At 48.8% G+C, this 12,734-nt stretch overlaps 1 protein-coding gene across 1 annotated transcript in view; it reads left to right on the top strand.

The window, feature by feature from the left end:
• The window catches only part of LOC139394293 (DEP domain-containing mTOR-interacting protein-like), a 39,865-nt gene extending 27,855 nt beyond the window's left edge, over window positions 1–12,010 (top strand). Inside the window, exon 7 of the mRNA XM_071142318.1 lies at window positions 10,568–12,010. Coding sequence (XP_070998419.1) covers window positions 10,568–10,696 — 129 coding nt within the window. The 3' untranslated portion in view covers window positions 10,697–12,010. The remainder of the gene's footprint in view (window positions 1–10,567) is intronic.
• Window positions 12,011–12,734: the final 724 nt, after the last annotated feature.

The raw sequence follows: 12,734 nt of genomic DNA, 5'->3' as shown, positions 1-12,734 counted from the left end.
TCTCTCCCTCTCCCCCTTCCTTTCTCCTCTCCTCTCTCCCTATTCCCTCCCTTTCTCATCTCCCCTCTCCCTATTCCCTCCCTTTCTCATCTCCCCTCTCCCTATTCCCCTCCCTTTCTCCTCTCCTCTCTCCCTATTCCCCTCCCTTTCTCATCTCCCCTCTCCCTATTCCCCTCCCTTTCTCATCTCCTCTCTCCCTATTCCCCTCCCTTTCTCATCTCCCCTCTCCCTATTCCCCTCCCTTTCTCCTCTCCCCTCTCCCTATTCCCCTCCCTTTCTCATCTCCCCTCTCCCTATTCCCCTCCCTTTCTCATCTCCCCTCTCCCTATTCCCCTCCCTTTCTCATCTCCCCTCTCCCTATTCCCCTCCCTTTCTCCTCTCCTCTCTCCCTCTCCCCCTTCCTTTCTCCTCTCCTCTCTCCCTCTCCCCCTTCCTTTCTCCTCTCCTCTCTCCCTCTCCCCCTTCCTTTCTCATCTCCTCTCTCCCTCTCCCCCTTCCTTTCTCATCTCCTCTCTCCCTCTCCCCCTTCCTTTCTCATCTCCTCTCTCCCTCTCCCTCTTCCTTTCTCATCTCCTCTCTCCCTCTCCCCCTTCCTTTCTCCTCTCTCCCTCTCCCCCTTCCTTTCTCCTCTCCTCTCTCCCCCTTCCTTTCTCCTCTCCTCTCTCCCCCTTCCTTTCTCCTCTCCTCTCTCCCTATTCCCCTCCCTTTCTCCTCTCCTCTCTCACTATTCCCTCCCTTTCTCATCTCCTCTCTCCCTCTCCCCCTTCCTTTCTCCTCTCCTCTCTCCCTCTCCCCCTTCCTTTCTCCTCTCCTCTCTCCCTATTCCCTCCCTTTCTCATCTCCCCTCTCCCTATTCCCTCCCTTTCTCATCTCCCCTCTCCCTATTCCCCTCCCTTTCTCCTCTCCTCTCTCCCTATTCCCCTCCCTTTCTCATCTCCCCTCTCCCTATTCCCCTCCCTTTCTCATCTCCCCTCTCCCTATTCCCCTCCCTTTCTCATCTCCCCTCTCCCTATTCCCCTCCCTTTCTCATCTCCTCTCTCCCTATTCCCCTCCCTTTCTCATCTCCTCTCTCCCTATTCCCCTCCCTTTCTCATCTCCTCTCTCCCTATTCCCCTCCCTTTCTCATCTCCTCTCTCCCTATTCCCCTCCCTTTCTCATCTCCTCTCTCCCTATTCCCCTCCCTTTCTCATCTCCTCTCTCCCTATTCCCCTCCCTTTCTCATCTCCTCTCTCCCTATTCCCCTCCCTTTCTCATCTCCTCTCTCCCTATTCCCCTCCCTTTCTCATCTCCTCTCTCCCTATTCCCCTCCCTTTCTCATCTCCTCTCTCCCTATTCCCCTCCCTTTCTCATCTCCTCTCTCCCTATTCCCCTCCCTTTCTCATCTCCTCTCTCCCTATTCCCCTCCCTTTCTCATCTCCTCTCTCCCTATTCCCCTCCCTTTCTCATCTCCTCTCTCCCTATTCCCCTCTCTTCCCCTCCCCTTCTCCTCTAAGTCAAGAGCAGAGCTGGCTCCATCCCATAGAAATCAAGCTGATGCAGTAATAACGGATCTGTGCAGCCAGGGGTTTGTGTCCCAAATGGCGCCCTATGTAGTGCACTACTTTAGACCATAGACCTATGGGCCCTGTTCAAACGTAGTGCACTACATAGGGAATGTGGTGATATTCTGGACACAGGCAGTCAGTTACACTAAATGCTGTTCTCTCTGCATGGTTATTGATGCTTCTTATATAAGCCATGTTGGTCAGACAGTCTGAAGCCTTGTGTTTACTGCCTGCCTTTCCTCTGTGGTAAAACAGGCTCTGAAGCCTTGTGTTTACTGCCTGCCTTTCCTCTGTGGTAAAACAGGCTCTGACTGAAGCCTTGTGTTTACTGCCTGCCTTTCCTCTGTGGTAAAACAGGCTCTGAAGACTTGTGTTTACTGCCTGCCTTTACTCTGTGGTAAAACAGGCTCTGACTGAAGACTTGTGTTTACTGCCTGCCTTTCCTCTGTGGTAAAACAGGCTCTGTCTGAAGCCTTGTGTTTACTGCCTGCCTTTCCTCTGTGGTAAAACAGGCTCTGACTGAAGACTTGTGTTTACTGCCTGCCTTTCCTCTGTGGTAAAACAGGCTCTGTCTGAAGCCTTGTGTTTACTGCCTGCCTTTACTCTGTGGTAAAACAGGCTCTGACTGAAGCCTTGTGTTTACTGCCTGCCTTTCCTCTGTGGTAAAACAGGCTCTGACTGAAGCCTTGTGTTTACTGCCTGCCTTTCCTCTGTGGTAAAACAGGCTCTGACTGAAGCCTTGTGTTTACTGCCTGCCTTTCCTCTGTGGTAAAACAGGCTCTGACTGAAGCCTTGTGTTTACTGCCTGCCTTTCCTCTGTGGTAAAACAGGCTCTGACTGAAGCCTTGTGTTTACTGCCTGCCTTTCCTCTGTGGTAAAACAGGCTCTGACTGAAGCCTTGTGTTTACTGCCTGCCTTTCCTCTGTGGTAAAACAGGCTCTGACTGAAGCCTTGTGTTTACTGCCTGCCTTTCCTCTGTGGTAAAACAGGCTCTGTCTGAAGACTTGTGTTTACTGCCTGCCTTTCCTCTGTGGTAAAACAGGCTCTGACTGAAGCCTTGTGTTTACTGCCTGCCTTTCCTCTGTGGTAAAACAGGCTCTGACTGAAGCCTTGTGTTTACTGCCTGCCTTTCCTCTGTGGTAAAACAGGCTCTGAAGACGTGTGTTTACTGCCTGCCTTTCCTCTGTGGTAAAACAGGCTCTGACTGAAGCCTTGTGTTTACTGCCTGCCTTTCCTCTGTGGTAAAACAGGCTCTGACTGAAGCCTTGTGTTTACTGCCTGCCTTTCCTCTGTGGTAAAACAGGCTCTGACTGAAGCCTTGTGTTTACTGCCTGCCTTTCCTCTGTGGTAAAACAGGCTCTGTCTGAAGACTTGTGTTTACTGCCTGCCTTTCCTCTGTGGTAAAACAGGCTCTGACTGAAGCCTTGTGTTTACTGCCTGCCTTTCCTCTGTGGTAAAACAGGCTCTGACTGAAGCCTTGTGTTTACTGCCTGCCTTTCCTCTGTGGTAAAACAGGCTCTGAAGACTTGTGTTTACTGCCTGCCTTTCCTCTGTGGTAAAACAGGCTCTGACTGAAGCCTTGTGTTTACTGCCTGCCTTTCCTCTGTGGTAAAACAGGCTCTGACTGAAGCCTTGTGTTTACTGCCTGCCTTTCCTCTGTGGTAAAACAGGCTCTGTCTGAAGACTTGTGTTTACTGCCTGCCTTTACTCTGTGGTAAAACAGGCTCTGTCTGAAGACTTGTGTTTACTGCCTGCCTTTCCTCTGTGGTAAAACAGGCTCTGACTGAAGCCTTGTGTTTACTGCCTGCCTTTACTCTGTGGTAAAACAGGCTCTGACTGAAGCCTTGTGTTTACTGCCTGCCTTTACTCTGTGGTAAAACAGGCTCTGAAGCCTTGTGTTTACTGCCTGCCTTTCCTCTGTGGTAAAACAGGCTCTGACTGAAGCCTTGTGTTTACTGCCTGCCTTTCCTCTGTGGTAAAACAGGCTCTGACTGAAGCCTTGTGTTTACTGCCTGCCTTTCCTCTGTGGTAAAACAGGCTCTGACTGAAGCCTTGTGTTTACTGCCTGCCTTTCCTCTGTGGTAAAACAGGCTCTGACTGAAGCCTTGTGTTTACTGCCTGCCTTTCCTCTGTGGTAAAACAGGCTCTGACTGAAGCCTTGTGTTTACTGCCTGCCTTTCCTCTGTGGTAAAACAGGCTCTGACTGAAGCCTTGTGTTTACTGCCTGCCTTTCCTCTGTGGTAAAACAGGCTCTGTCTGAAGACTTGTGTTTACTGCCTGCCTTTCCTCTGTGGTAAAACAGGCTCTGACTGAAGCCTTGTGTTTACTGCCTGCCTTTCCTCTGTGGTAAAACAGGCTCTGACTGAAGCCTTGTGTTTACTGCCTGCCTTTCCTCTGTGGTAAAACAGGCTCTGAAGACTTGTGTTTACTGCCTGCCTTTCCTCTGTGGTAAAACAGGCTCTGACTGAAGCCTTGTGTTTACTGCCTGCCTTTCCTCTGTGGTAAAACAGGCTCTGACTGAAGCCTTGTGTTTACTGCCTGCCTTTCCTCTGTGGTAAAACAGGCTCTGTCTGAAGACTTGTGTTTACTGCCTGCCTTTACTCTGTGGTAAAACAGGCTCTGTCTGAAGACTTGTGTTTACTGCCTGCCTTTCCTCTGTGGTAAAACAGGCTCTGACTGAAGCCTTGTGTTTACTGCCTGCCTTTACTCTGTGGTAAAACAGGCTCTGACTGAAGCCTTGTGTTTACTGCCTGCCTTTACTCTGTGGTAAAACAGGCTCTGACTGAAGCCTTGTGTTTACTGCCTGCCTTTCCTCTGTGGTAAAACAGGCTCTGACTGAAGCCTTGTGTTTACTGCCTGCCTTTCCTCTGTGGTAAAACAGGCTCTGACTGAAGCCTTGTGTTTACTGCCTGCCTTTCCTCTGTGGTAAAACAGGCTCTGAAGCCTTGTGTTTACTGCCTGCCTTTCCTCTGTGGTAAAACAGGCTCTGACTGAAGCCTTGTGTTTACTGCCTGCCTTTCCTCTGTGGTAAAACAGGCTCTGACTGAAGCCTTGTGTTTACTGCCTGCCTTTCCTCTGTGGTAAAACAGGCTCTGACTGAAGCCTTGTGTTTACTGCCTGCCTTTCCTCTGTGGTAAAACAGGCTCTGACTGAAGCCTTGTGTTTACTGCCTGCCTTTCCTCTGTGGTAAAACAGGCTCTGACTGAAGCCTTGTGTTTACTGCCTGCCTTTACTCTGTGGTAAAACAGGCTCTGACTGAAGCCTTGTGTTTACTGCCTGCCTTTCCTCTGTGGTAAAACAGGCTCTGACTGAAGCCTTGTGTTTACTGCCTGCCTTTCCTCTGTGGTAAAACAGGCTCTGACTGAAGCCTTGTGTTTACTGCCTGCCTTTCCTCTGTGGTAAAACAGGCTCTGTCTGAAGACTTGTGTTTACTGCCTGCCTTTCCTCTGTGGTAAAACAGGCTCTGACTGAAGCCTTGTGTTTACTGCCTGCCTTTCCTCTGTGGTAAAACAGGCTCTGACTGAAGCCTTGTGTTTACTGCCTGCCTTTCCTCTGTGGTAAAACAGGCTCTGAAGACTTGTGTTTACTGCCTGCCTTTCCTCTGTGGTAAAACAGGCTCTGACTGAAGCCTTGTGTTTACTGCCTGCCTTTCCTCTGTGGTAAAACAGGCTCTGACTGAAGCCTTGTGTTTACTGCCTGCCTTTCCTCTGTGGTAAAACAGGCTCTGAAGACTTGTGTTTACTGCCTGCCTTTCCTCTGTGGTAAAACAGGCTCTGACTGAAGCCTTGTGTTTACTGCCTGCCTTTCCTCTGTGGTAAAACAGGCTCTGACTGAAGCCTTGTGTTTACTGCCTGCCTTTCCTCTGTGGTAAAACAGGCTCTGTCTGAAGACTTGTGTTTACTGCCTGCCTTTACTCTGTGGTAAAACAGGCTCTGTCTGAAGACTTGTGTTTACTGCCTGCCTTTCCTCTGTGGTAAAACAGGCTCTGACTGAAGCCTTGTGTTTACTGCCTGCCTTTACTCTGTGGTAAAACAGGCTCTGACTGAAGCCTTGTGTTTACTGCCTGCCTTTACTCTGTGGTAAAACAGGCTCTGACTGAAGCCTTGTGTTTACTGCCTGCCTTTCCTCTGTGGTAAAACAGGCTCTGACTGAAGCCTTGTGTTTACTGCCTGCCTTTCCTCTGTGGTAAAACAGGCTCTGACTGAAGCCTTGTGTTTACTGCCTGCCTTTCCTCTGTGGTAAAACAGGCTCTGAAGCCTTGTGTTTACTGCCTGCCTTTCCTCTGTGGTAAAACAGGCTCTGACTGAAGCCTTGTGTTTACTGCCTGCCTTTCCTCTGTGGTAAAACAGGCTCTGACTGAAGCCTTGTGTTTACTGCCTGCCTTTCCTCTGTGGTAAAACAGGCTCTGACTGAAGCCTTGTGTTTACTGCCTGCCTTTCCTCTGTGGTAAAACAGGCTCTGACTGAAGCCTTGTGTTTACTGCCTGCCTTTCCTCTGTGGTAAAACAGGCTCTGACTGAAGCCTTGTGTTTACTGCCTGCCTTTCCTCTGTGGTAAAACAGGCTCTGACTGAAGCCTTGTGTTTACTGCCTGCCTTTCCTCTGTGGTAAAACAGGCTCTGACTGAAGCCTTGTGTTTACTGCCTGCCTTTCCTCTGTGGTAAAACAGGCTCTGACTGAAGCCTTGTGTTTACTGCCTGCCTTTCCTCTGTGGTAAAACAGGCTCTGTCTGAAGACTTGTGTTTACTGCCTGCCTTTCCTCTGTGGTAAAACAGGCTCTGACTGAAGCCTTGTGTTTACTGCCTGCCTTTCCTCTGTGGTAAAACAGGCTCTGTCTGAAGACTTGTGTTTACTGCCTGCCTTTCCTCTGTGGTAAAACAGGCTCTGACTGAAGCCTTGTGTTTACTGCCTGCCTTTCCTCTGTGGTAAAACAGGCTCTGTCTGAAGCCTTGTGTTTACTGCCTGCCTTTCCTCTGTGGTAAAACAGGCTCTGTCTGAAGCCTTGTGTTTACTGCCTGCCTTTCCTCTGTGGTAAAACAGGCTCTGTCTGAAGCCTTGTGTTTACTGCCTGCCTTTCCTCTGTGGTAAAACAGGCTCTGTCTGAAGCCTTGTGTTTACTGCCTGCCTTTCCTCTGTGGTAAAACAGGCTCTGACTGAAGCCTTGTGTTTACTGCCTGCCTTTACTCTGTGGTAAAACAGGCTCTGACTGAAGCCTTGTGTTTACTGCCTGCCTTTCCTCTGTGGTAAAACAGGCTCTGACTGAAGCCTTGTGTTTACTGCCTGCCTTTCCTCTGTGGTAAAACAGGCTCTGACTGAAGCCTTGTGTTTACTGCCTGCCTTTACTCTGTGGTAAAACAGGCTCTGACTGAAGCCTTGTGTTTACTGCCTGCCTTTCCTCTGTGGTAAAACAGGCTCTGACTGAAGCCTTGTGTTTACTGCCTGCCTTTACTCTGTGGTAAAACAGGCTCTGACTGAAGCCTTGTGTTTACTGCCTGCCTTTCCTCTGTGGTAAAACAGGCTCTGAAGCCTTGTGTTTACTGCCTGCCTTTCCTCTGTGGTAAAACAGGCTCTGACTGAAGCCTTGTGTTTACTGCCTGCCTTTACTCTGTGGTAAAACAGGCTCTGACTGAAGCCTTGTGTTTACTGCCTGCCTTTACTCTGTGGTAAAACAGGCTCTGACTGAAGCCTTGTGTTTACTGCCTGCCTTTACTCTGTGGTAAAACAGGCTCTGACTGATGCCTTGTGTTTACTGCCTGCCTTTACTCTGTGGTAAAACAGGCTCTGACTGAAGCCTTGTGTTTACTGCCTGCCTTTACTCTGTGGTAAAACAGGCTCTGACTGAAGCCTTGTGTTTACTGCCTGCCTTTACTCTGTGGTAAAACAGGCTCTGACTGAAGCCTTGTGTTTACTGCCTGCCTTTACTCTGTGGTAAAACAGGCTCTGACTGAAGCCTTGTGTTTACTGCCTGCCTTTCCTCTGTTGTAAAACAGGCCCTGACTCTCACATTGATCACATATGCTGCTGCCTCTTAACAGAGGCACTAAAAGCGAGTCACAGCTCTTGAAGTGGCCCATAAACTCTCATTCTATGGGGACCTTTGGAAGGAGATAATGACAGAGAGAGTTGACTCACTGCTTCCAAATGTTACGTCTAACGTTGCTAGAGCGGCAGTTTTATAATGTTGGTCGAACGTTGCCAGAGTTGAGGTCATTTTATAATATGAATGAGGCAGAACATCTCCGTCATGGCAACCACAGCCATGTAATACATATAATCACAACACAACAGGAGACAGTAGAGGTCTGAGGAGACTCAGACAACACAACAGGAGACCGTAGAGGTCTGAGGAGACTCAGACAACACAACAGGAGACAGTAGAGGTCTGAGGAGACTCAGACAACACAACAGGAGACGGTAGAGGTCTGAGGAGACTCAGACAACACAACAGGAGACCGTAGAGGTCTGAGGAGACTCAGACAACACAACAGGAGACGGTAGAGGTCTGAGGAGACTCAGACAACACAACAGGAGACGGTAGAGGTCTGAGGAGACTCAGACAACACAACAGGAGACGGTAGAGGTCTGAGGAGACTCAGACAACACAACAGGAGACCGTAGAGGTCTGAGGTGACTCAGACAACACAACAGGAGACCGTAGAGGTCTGAGGAGACTCAGACAACACAACAGGAGACGGTAGAGGTCTGAGGTGACTCAGACAACACAACAGGAGACGGTAGAGGTCTGAGGAGACTCAGACAACACAACAGGAGACGGTAGAGGTCTGAGGAGACTCAGACAACACAACAGGAGACCGTAGAGGTCTGCTGAGACTCAGACCACAACAGGAGACAGTAGAGGTCTGCTGAGACTCAGACCACAACACAACTATCCTTCTCCAAACATCTGGAGTGATTGGTAAAGAAAAATATAACCGCAGTTGTTAGACAGAACAATGACTTATACCCTGTCGCCGTGGTAACACAGAACAATGACTTATACCCTGTAGCAGTGGTAACACAGAACAATGACTTATACCCTGTCGCCGTGGTAACACAGAACAATGACTTATACCCTGTAGCAGTGGTAACACAGAACAATGACTTATACCCTGTCGCCGTGGTAACACAGAACAATGACTTATACCCTGTAGCAGTGGTAACACAGAACAATGACTTATACCCTGTCGCCGTGGTAACACAGAACAATGACTTATACCCTGTAGCAGTGGTAACACAGAACAATGACTTATACCCTGTCGCCGTGGTAACACAGAACAATGACTTATACCCTGTAGCAGTGGTAACACAGAACAATGACTTATACCCTGTCGCCGTGGTAACACAGAACAACGACTTATACCCCGCAGTTTAACATGGCTCCTTCTCTACAAATTCTCTGCAGCCTAAGATAACCAGTATCTCATTCATTTCAGCCACGGCATGGCCATGAAACGGTTAACAAACGCTTTTTCTGAGAAATCCTCAAGTGCTCTTTTCTAGGAGTATTAACTCCTGAGTGACTGGGGCCTTCTGGGTAACGGTTGACCCGTTGCCAAGAAAAATAAGGGATTGTGTTTTTGATGTAATTTGCAGCGAGGAGATGCTCTAGAATTCCTTCACTGCATGAAATTAGGGTGAAGTTGAGACAATGGCTTGCCATGTTGCAAAACAGTCCTAAAACATGTTTGTTTTTGCCAACACTGTTGCAATAGTGAGTCAGCAATCAAATCAAATGTTTTTCCCATCGAGAGCTAACTCTCCTGTCCTGTTCTGTGTTTCTCCCATCGAGAGCTAACTCTCCTCTCCCTTTCTCTGTTTCTCCCATCGAGAGCTAACTCTCCTCTCCCTTTCTCTGTTTCTCCCATCGAGAGCTAACTCTCCTCTCCCTTTCTCTTGTTTCTCCCATCGAGAGCTAACTCTCCTCTCCCTTTCTGTTGTTTCTCCCATCGAGAGCTAACTCTCCTCTCCCTTTCTCTTGTTTCTCCCATCGAGAGCTAACTCTCTTCTCCCTTTCTCTTGTTTCTCCCATCGAGCGCTAACTCTCCTCTCCCTTTCTGTTGTTTCTCCCATCGAGAGCTAACTCTCCTCTCCCTTTCTGTTGTTTCTCCCATCGAGAGCTAACTCTCCTCTCCCTTTCTGTTGTTTCTCCCATCGAGAGCTAACTCTCCTCTCCCTTTCTGTTGTTTCTCCCATCGAGAGCTAACTCTCCTCTCCCTTTCTGTTGTTTCTCCCATCGAGAGCTAACTCTCCTCTCCCTTTCTCTGGTTTATCCCATCGAGAGCTAACTCTCCTCTCCCTTTCTCTTGTTTCTCCCATCGAGAGCTAACTCTCCTCTCCCTTTCTGTTGTTTCTCCCATCGAGAGCTAACTCTCCTCTCCCTTTCTGTTGTTTCTCCCATCGAGAGCTAACTCTCTTCTCCCTTTCTCTTGTTTCTCCCATCGAGAGCTAACTCTCTTCTCCCTTTCTCTTGTTTCTCCCATCGAGAGCTAACTCTCCTCTCCCTTTCTGTTGTTTCTCCCATCGAGAGCTAACTCTCCTCTCCCTTTCTGTTGTTTCTCCCATCGAGAGCTAACTCTCCTCTCCCTTTCTGTTGTTTCTCCCATCGAGAGCTAACTCTCCTCTCCCTTTCTGTTGTTTCTCCCATCGAGAGCTAACTCTCCTCTCCCTTTCTGTTGTTTCTCCCATCGAGAGCTAACTCTCCTCTCCCTTTCTGTTGTTTCTCCCATCGAGAGCTAACTCTCCTCTCCCTTTCTGTTGTTTCTCCCATCGAGAGCTAACTCTCCTCTCCCTTTCTGTTGTTTCTCCCATCGAGAGCTAACTCTCCTCTCCCTTTCTCTGGTTTATCCCATCGAGAGCTAACTCTCCTCTCCCTTTCTCTGTTTCTCCCATCGAGAGCTAACTCTCTTCTCCCTTTCTCTGGTTTCTCCCATCGAGAGCTAACTCTCCTCTCCCTTTCTGTTGTTTCTCCCATAGAGAAATGCATGTGTAGACATGGCTAACTCCTCTGTTCTTCTCCCTCCTCTAGGTGTGTCAGTTTGTGGTCTCGGTCAACGGGCTAAACGTGCTGTCTCTGGACTACAGGACAGTCAGTAACCTCATCCTGACCGGGCCCAGGACCGTTGTCATGGAAGTCATGGAGGAAGCAGATTACTGAAGAGGCAGGCTATCACGTGGCAGGGGGCGTGGCTGAGCAGAGTAGACCCAAGGCAGACTCTAAAGACACCATAGAGATAGAAGTGCCTTTATGGAACTCTATGGGAAACTCTCTCTAGGCTTCTAACTCTATGGGAAACTCTCTCTAGGCTTCTAACTCTCTGGCAAACTCTCTCTGGGCTTCTAACTCTATGGGAAACTCTCTCTGGGCTTCTAACTCTATGGGAAACTCTCTCTGGGCTTCTAACTCCATGTGAAACTCTCTCTGGGCTTCTAACTCTATGGGAAACTCTCTCTGGGCTTCTAACTCTATGGGAAACTCTCTCTAGGCTTCTAACTCTATGGGAAACTCTCTCTGGGCTTCTAACTCTATGGGAAACTCTCTCTAGGCTTCTAACTCTCTGGGAAACTCTCTCTAGGATTCTAACTCTCTGGGAAACTCTCTATGGGCTTCTAACTCTATGGGAAACTCTCTCCGGGCTTCTAACTCTATTGGGAAACTCTCTCTGGGCTTCTAACTCTATTGGGAAACTCTCTCTGGGCTTCTAACTCTATGGGAAACTCTCTCTAGGCTTCTAACTCTAGGAAAGACTCAGTCAAGCTCTGCCAGCCACCACCCACGTCTCCTTCCTATTGGACACTGCTTCCCTCTGATGGCCTCCAATTGAACTGCTTGGAGAAGAGAGAGTGACATTAGTTACTCTGTTAGATACACACATCTTGTCACTTGTCTCCTGTCTCATCTGTCTAGTTGATGTTGAGACATCAGATGGACCTTGATAACATAACAGCCCCCTGCTCCATGATTAGGGGACTGTGCCCTGCTGTCCCCTTCTGGTTTCTCACTGTCTCCTGTGGTCTGTGTTTTCTTTATGTATTGATGGTACTACCTACCCATGTGTGAAGCTGTCTGAGGAGAGACAGTTCTGGACCTGTCTAGATCTGTCTGTCTTTCTCTATCCCAGGACGAGATGAAGTTGAAGACAGGCCTGAAGGAGACGGGCAGCATATAATTTGGGACAGGCCTGAAGGAGAATGGCAGCATATCATATCGGGACAGGCCTGAAGGAGACAGGCAGCATATCATTTCGGGACAGGCCTGAAGGAGACAGGCAGCATATCATTTCGGGACAGGCCTGAAGGAGACAGGCAGCATATCATTTCGGGACAGGCCTGAAGGAGACAGGCAGCATATCATTTCGGGACAGGCCTGAAGGAGACAGGCAGCATATCATTTCGGGACAGGCCTGAAGGAGACTGGCAGCATATCATATCGGGACAGGCCTGAAGGAGACAGGCAGCATATCATTTCGGGACAGGCAGCATATCATTAGGGACAGGCCTGAAGGAGGCAGGCAGCATATCATTCGGGACAGGCCTGAAGGAGACAGGCAGCATATCATTCGGGACAGGCCTGAAGGGGAGAGAGACAGCATATCATTAGGGACAGGCCTGAAGGGGAGAGAGACAGCATATCATTCGGGACAGGCCTGAAGGAGACGGGCGGCATATCATTTAGGACAGGAGTGTGAACCATTAACAAGTGACTGTTCAATCCTCTGGGCCACATGATGCAAACCACGTCCAACTAATCCAGAGCTGTTTGGGCGTGTGACACAGATACCAGCCTGGTTCCACTGTGCCGTTGGCTAGAGATCACTCACTATACATTGTGGTAGTTGTGTGAAGTTGGCCTTAGTTTAACCAAGCAAACAGGGTTGTAGTAATGTTCATGTTTATGCAGGACTAATTGTTGTTGATGATGTGTATTTTCCCTTAGGGCGAGTTTCCCGGACAACAAATCCTGGACTAAAAAATCTAAATCAACAGATATTCTCCATTTGAAAGTCCAAGATTATTCTTTGTTCAGGAAACCGTCCTTTTGAAGACAAAGTAGGTAGCTACTGGCTAGTTAATGAGGTAACACTTGACTGAATGGTTCTACTGTCTGTAGGCCTGAATATCACGGTTATAATTACCACATAAAGGATAGGACTCCTAAAGGATATGTAGACCTAAAGGATATGTAGACCTAAAGG

This window comes from Oncorhynchus clarkii, unplaced genomic scaffold (genome assembly GCF_045791955.1).
Source record: "Oncorhynchus clarkii lewisi isolate Uvic-CL-2024 unplaced genomic scaffold, UVic_Ocla_1.0 unplaced_contig_9597_pilon_pilon, whole genome shotgun sequence".
Taxonomy (NCBI): Eukaryota; Metazoa; Chordata; class Actinopteri; order Salmoniformes; family Salmonidae; genus Oncorhynchus; species Oncorhynchus clarkii.
This window is presented reverse-complemented; position numbering and strand designations above follow the sequence as displayed.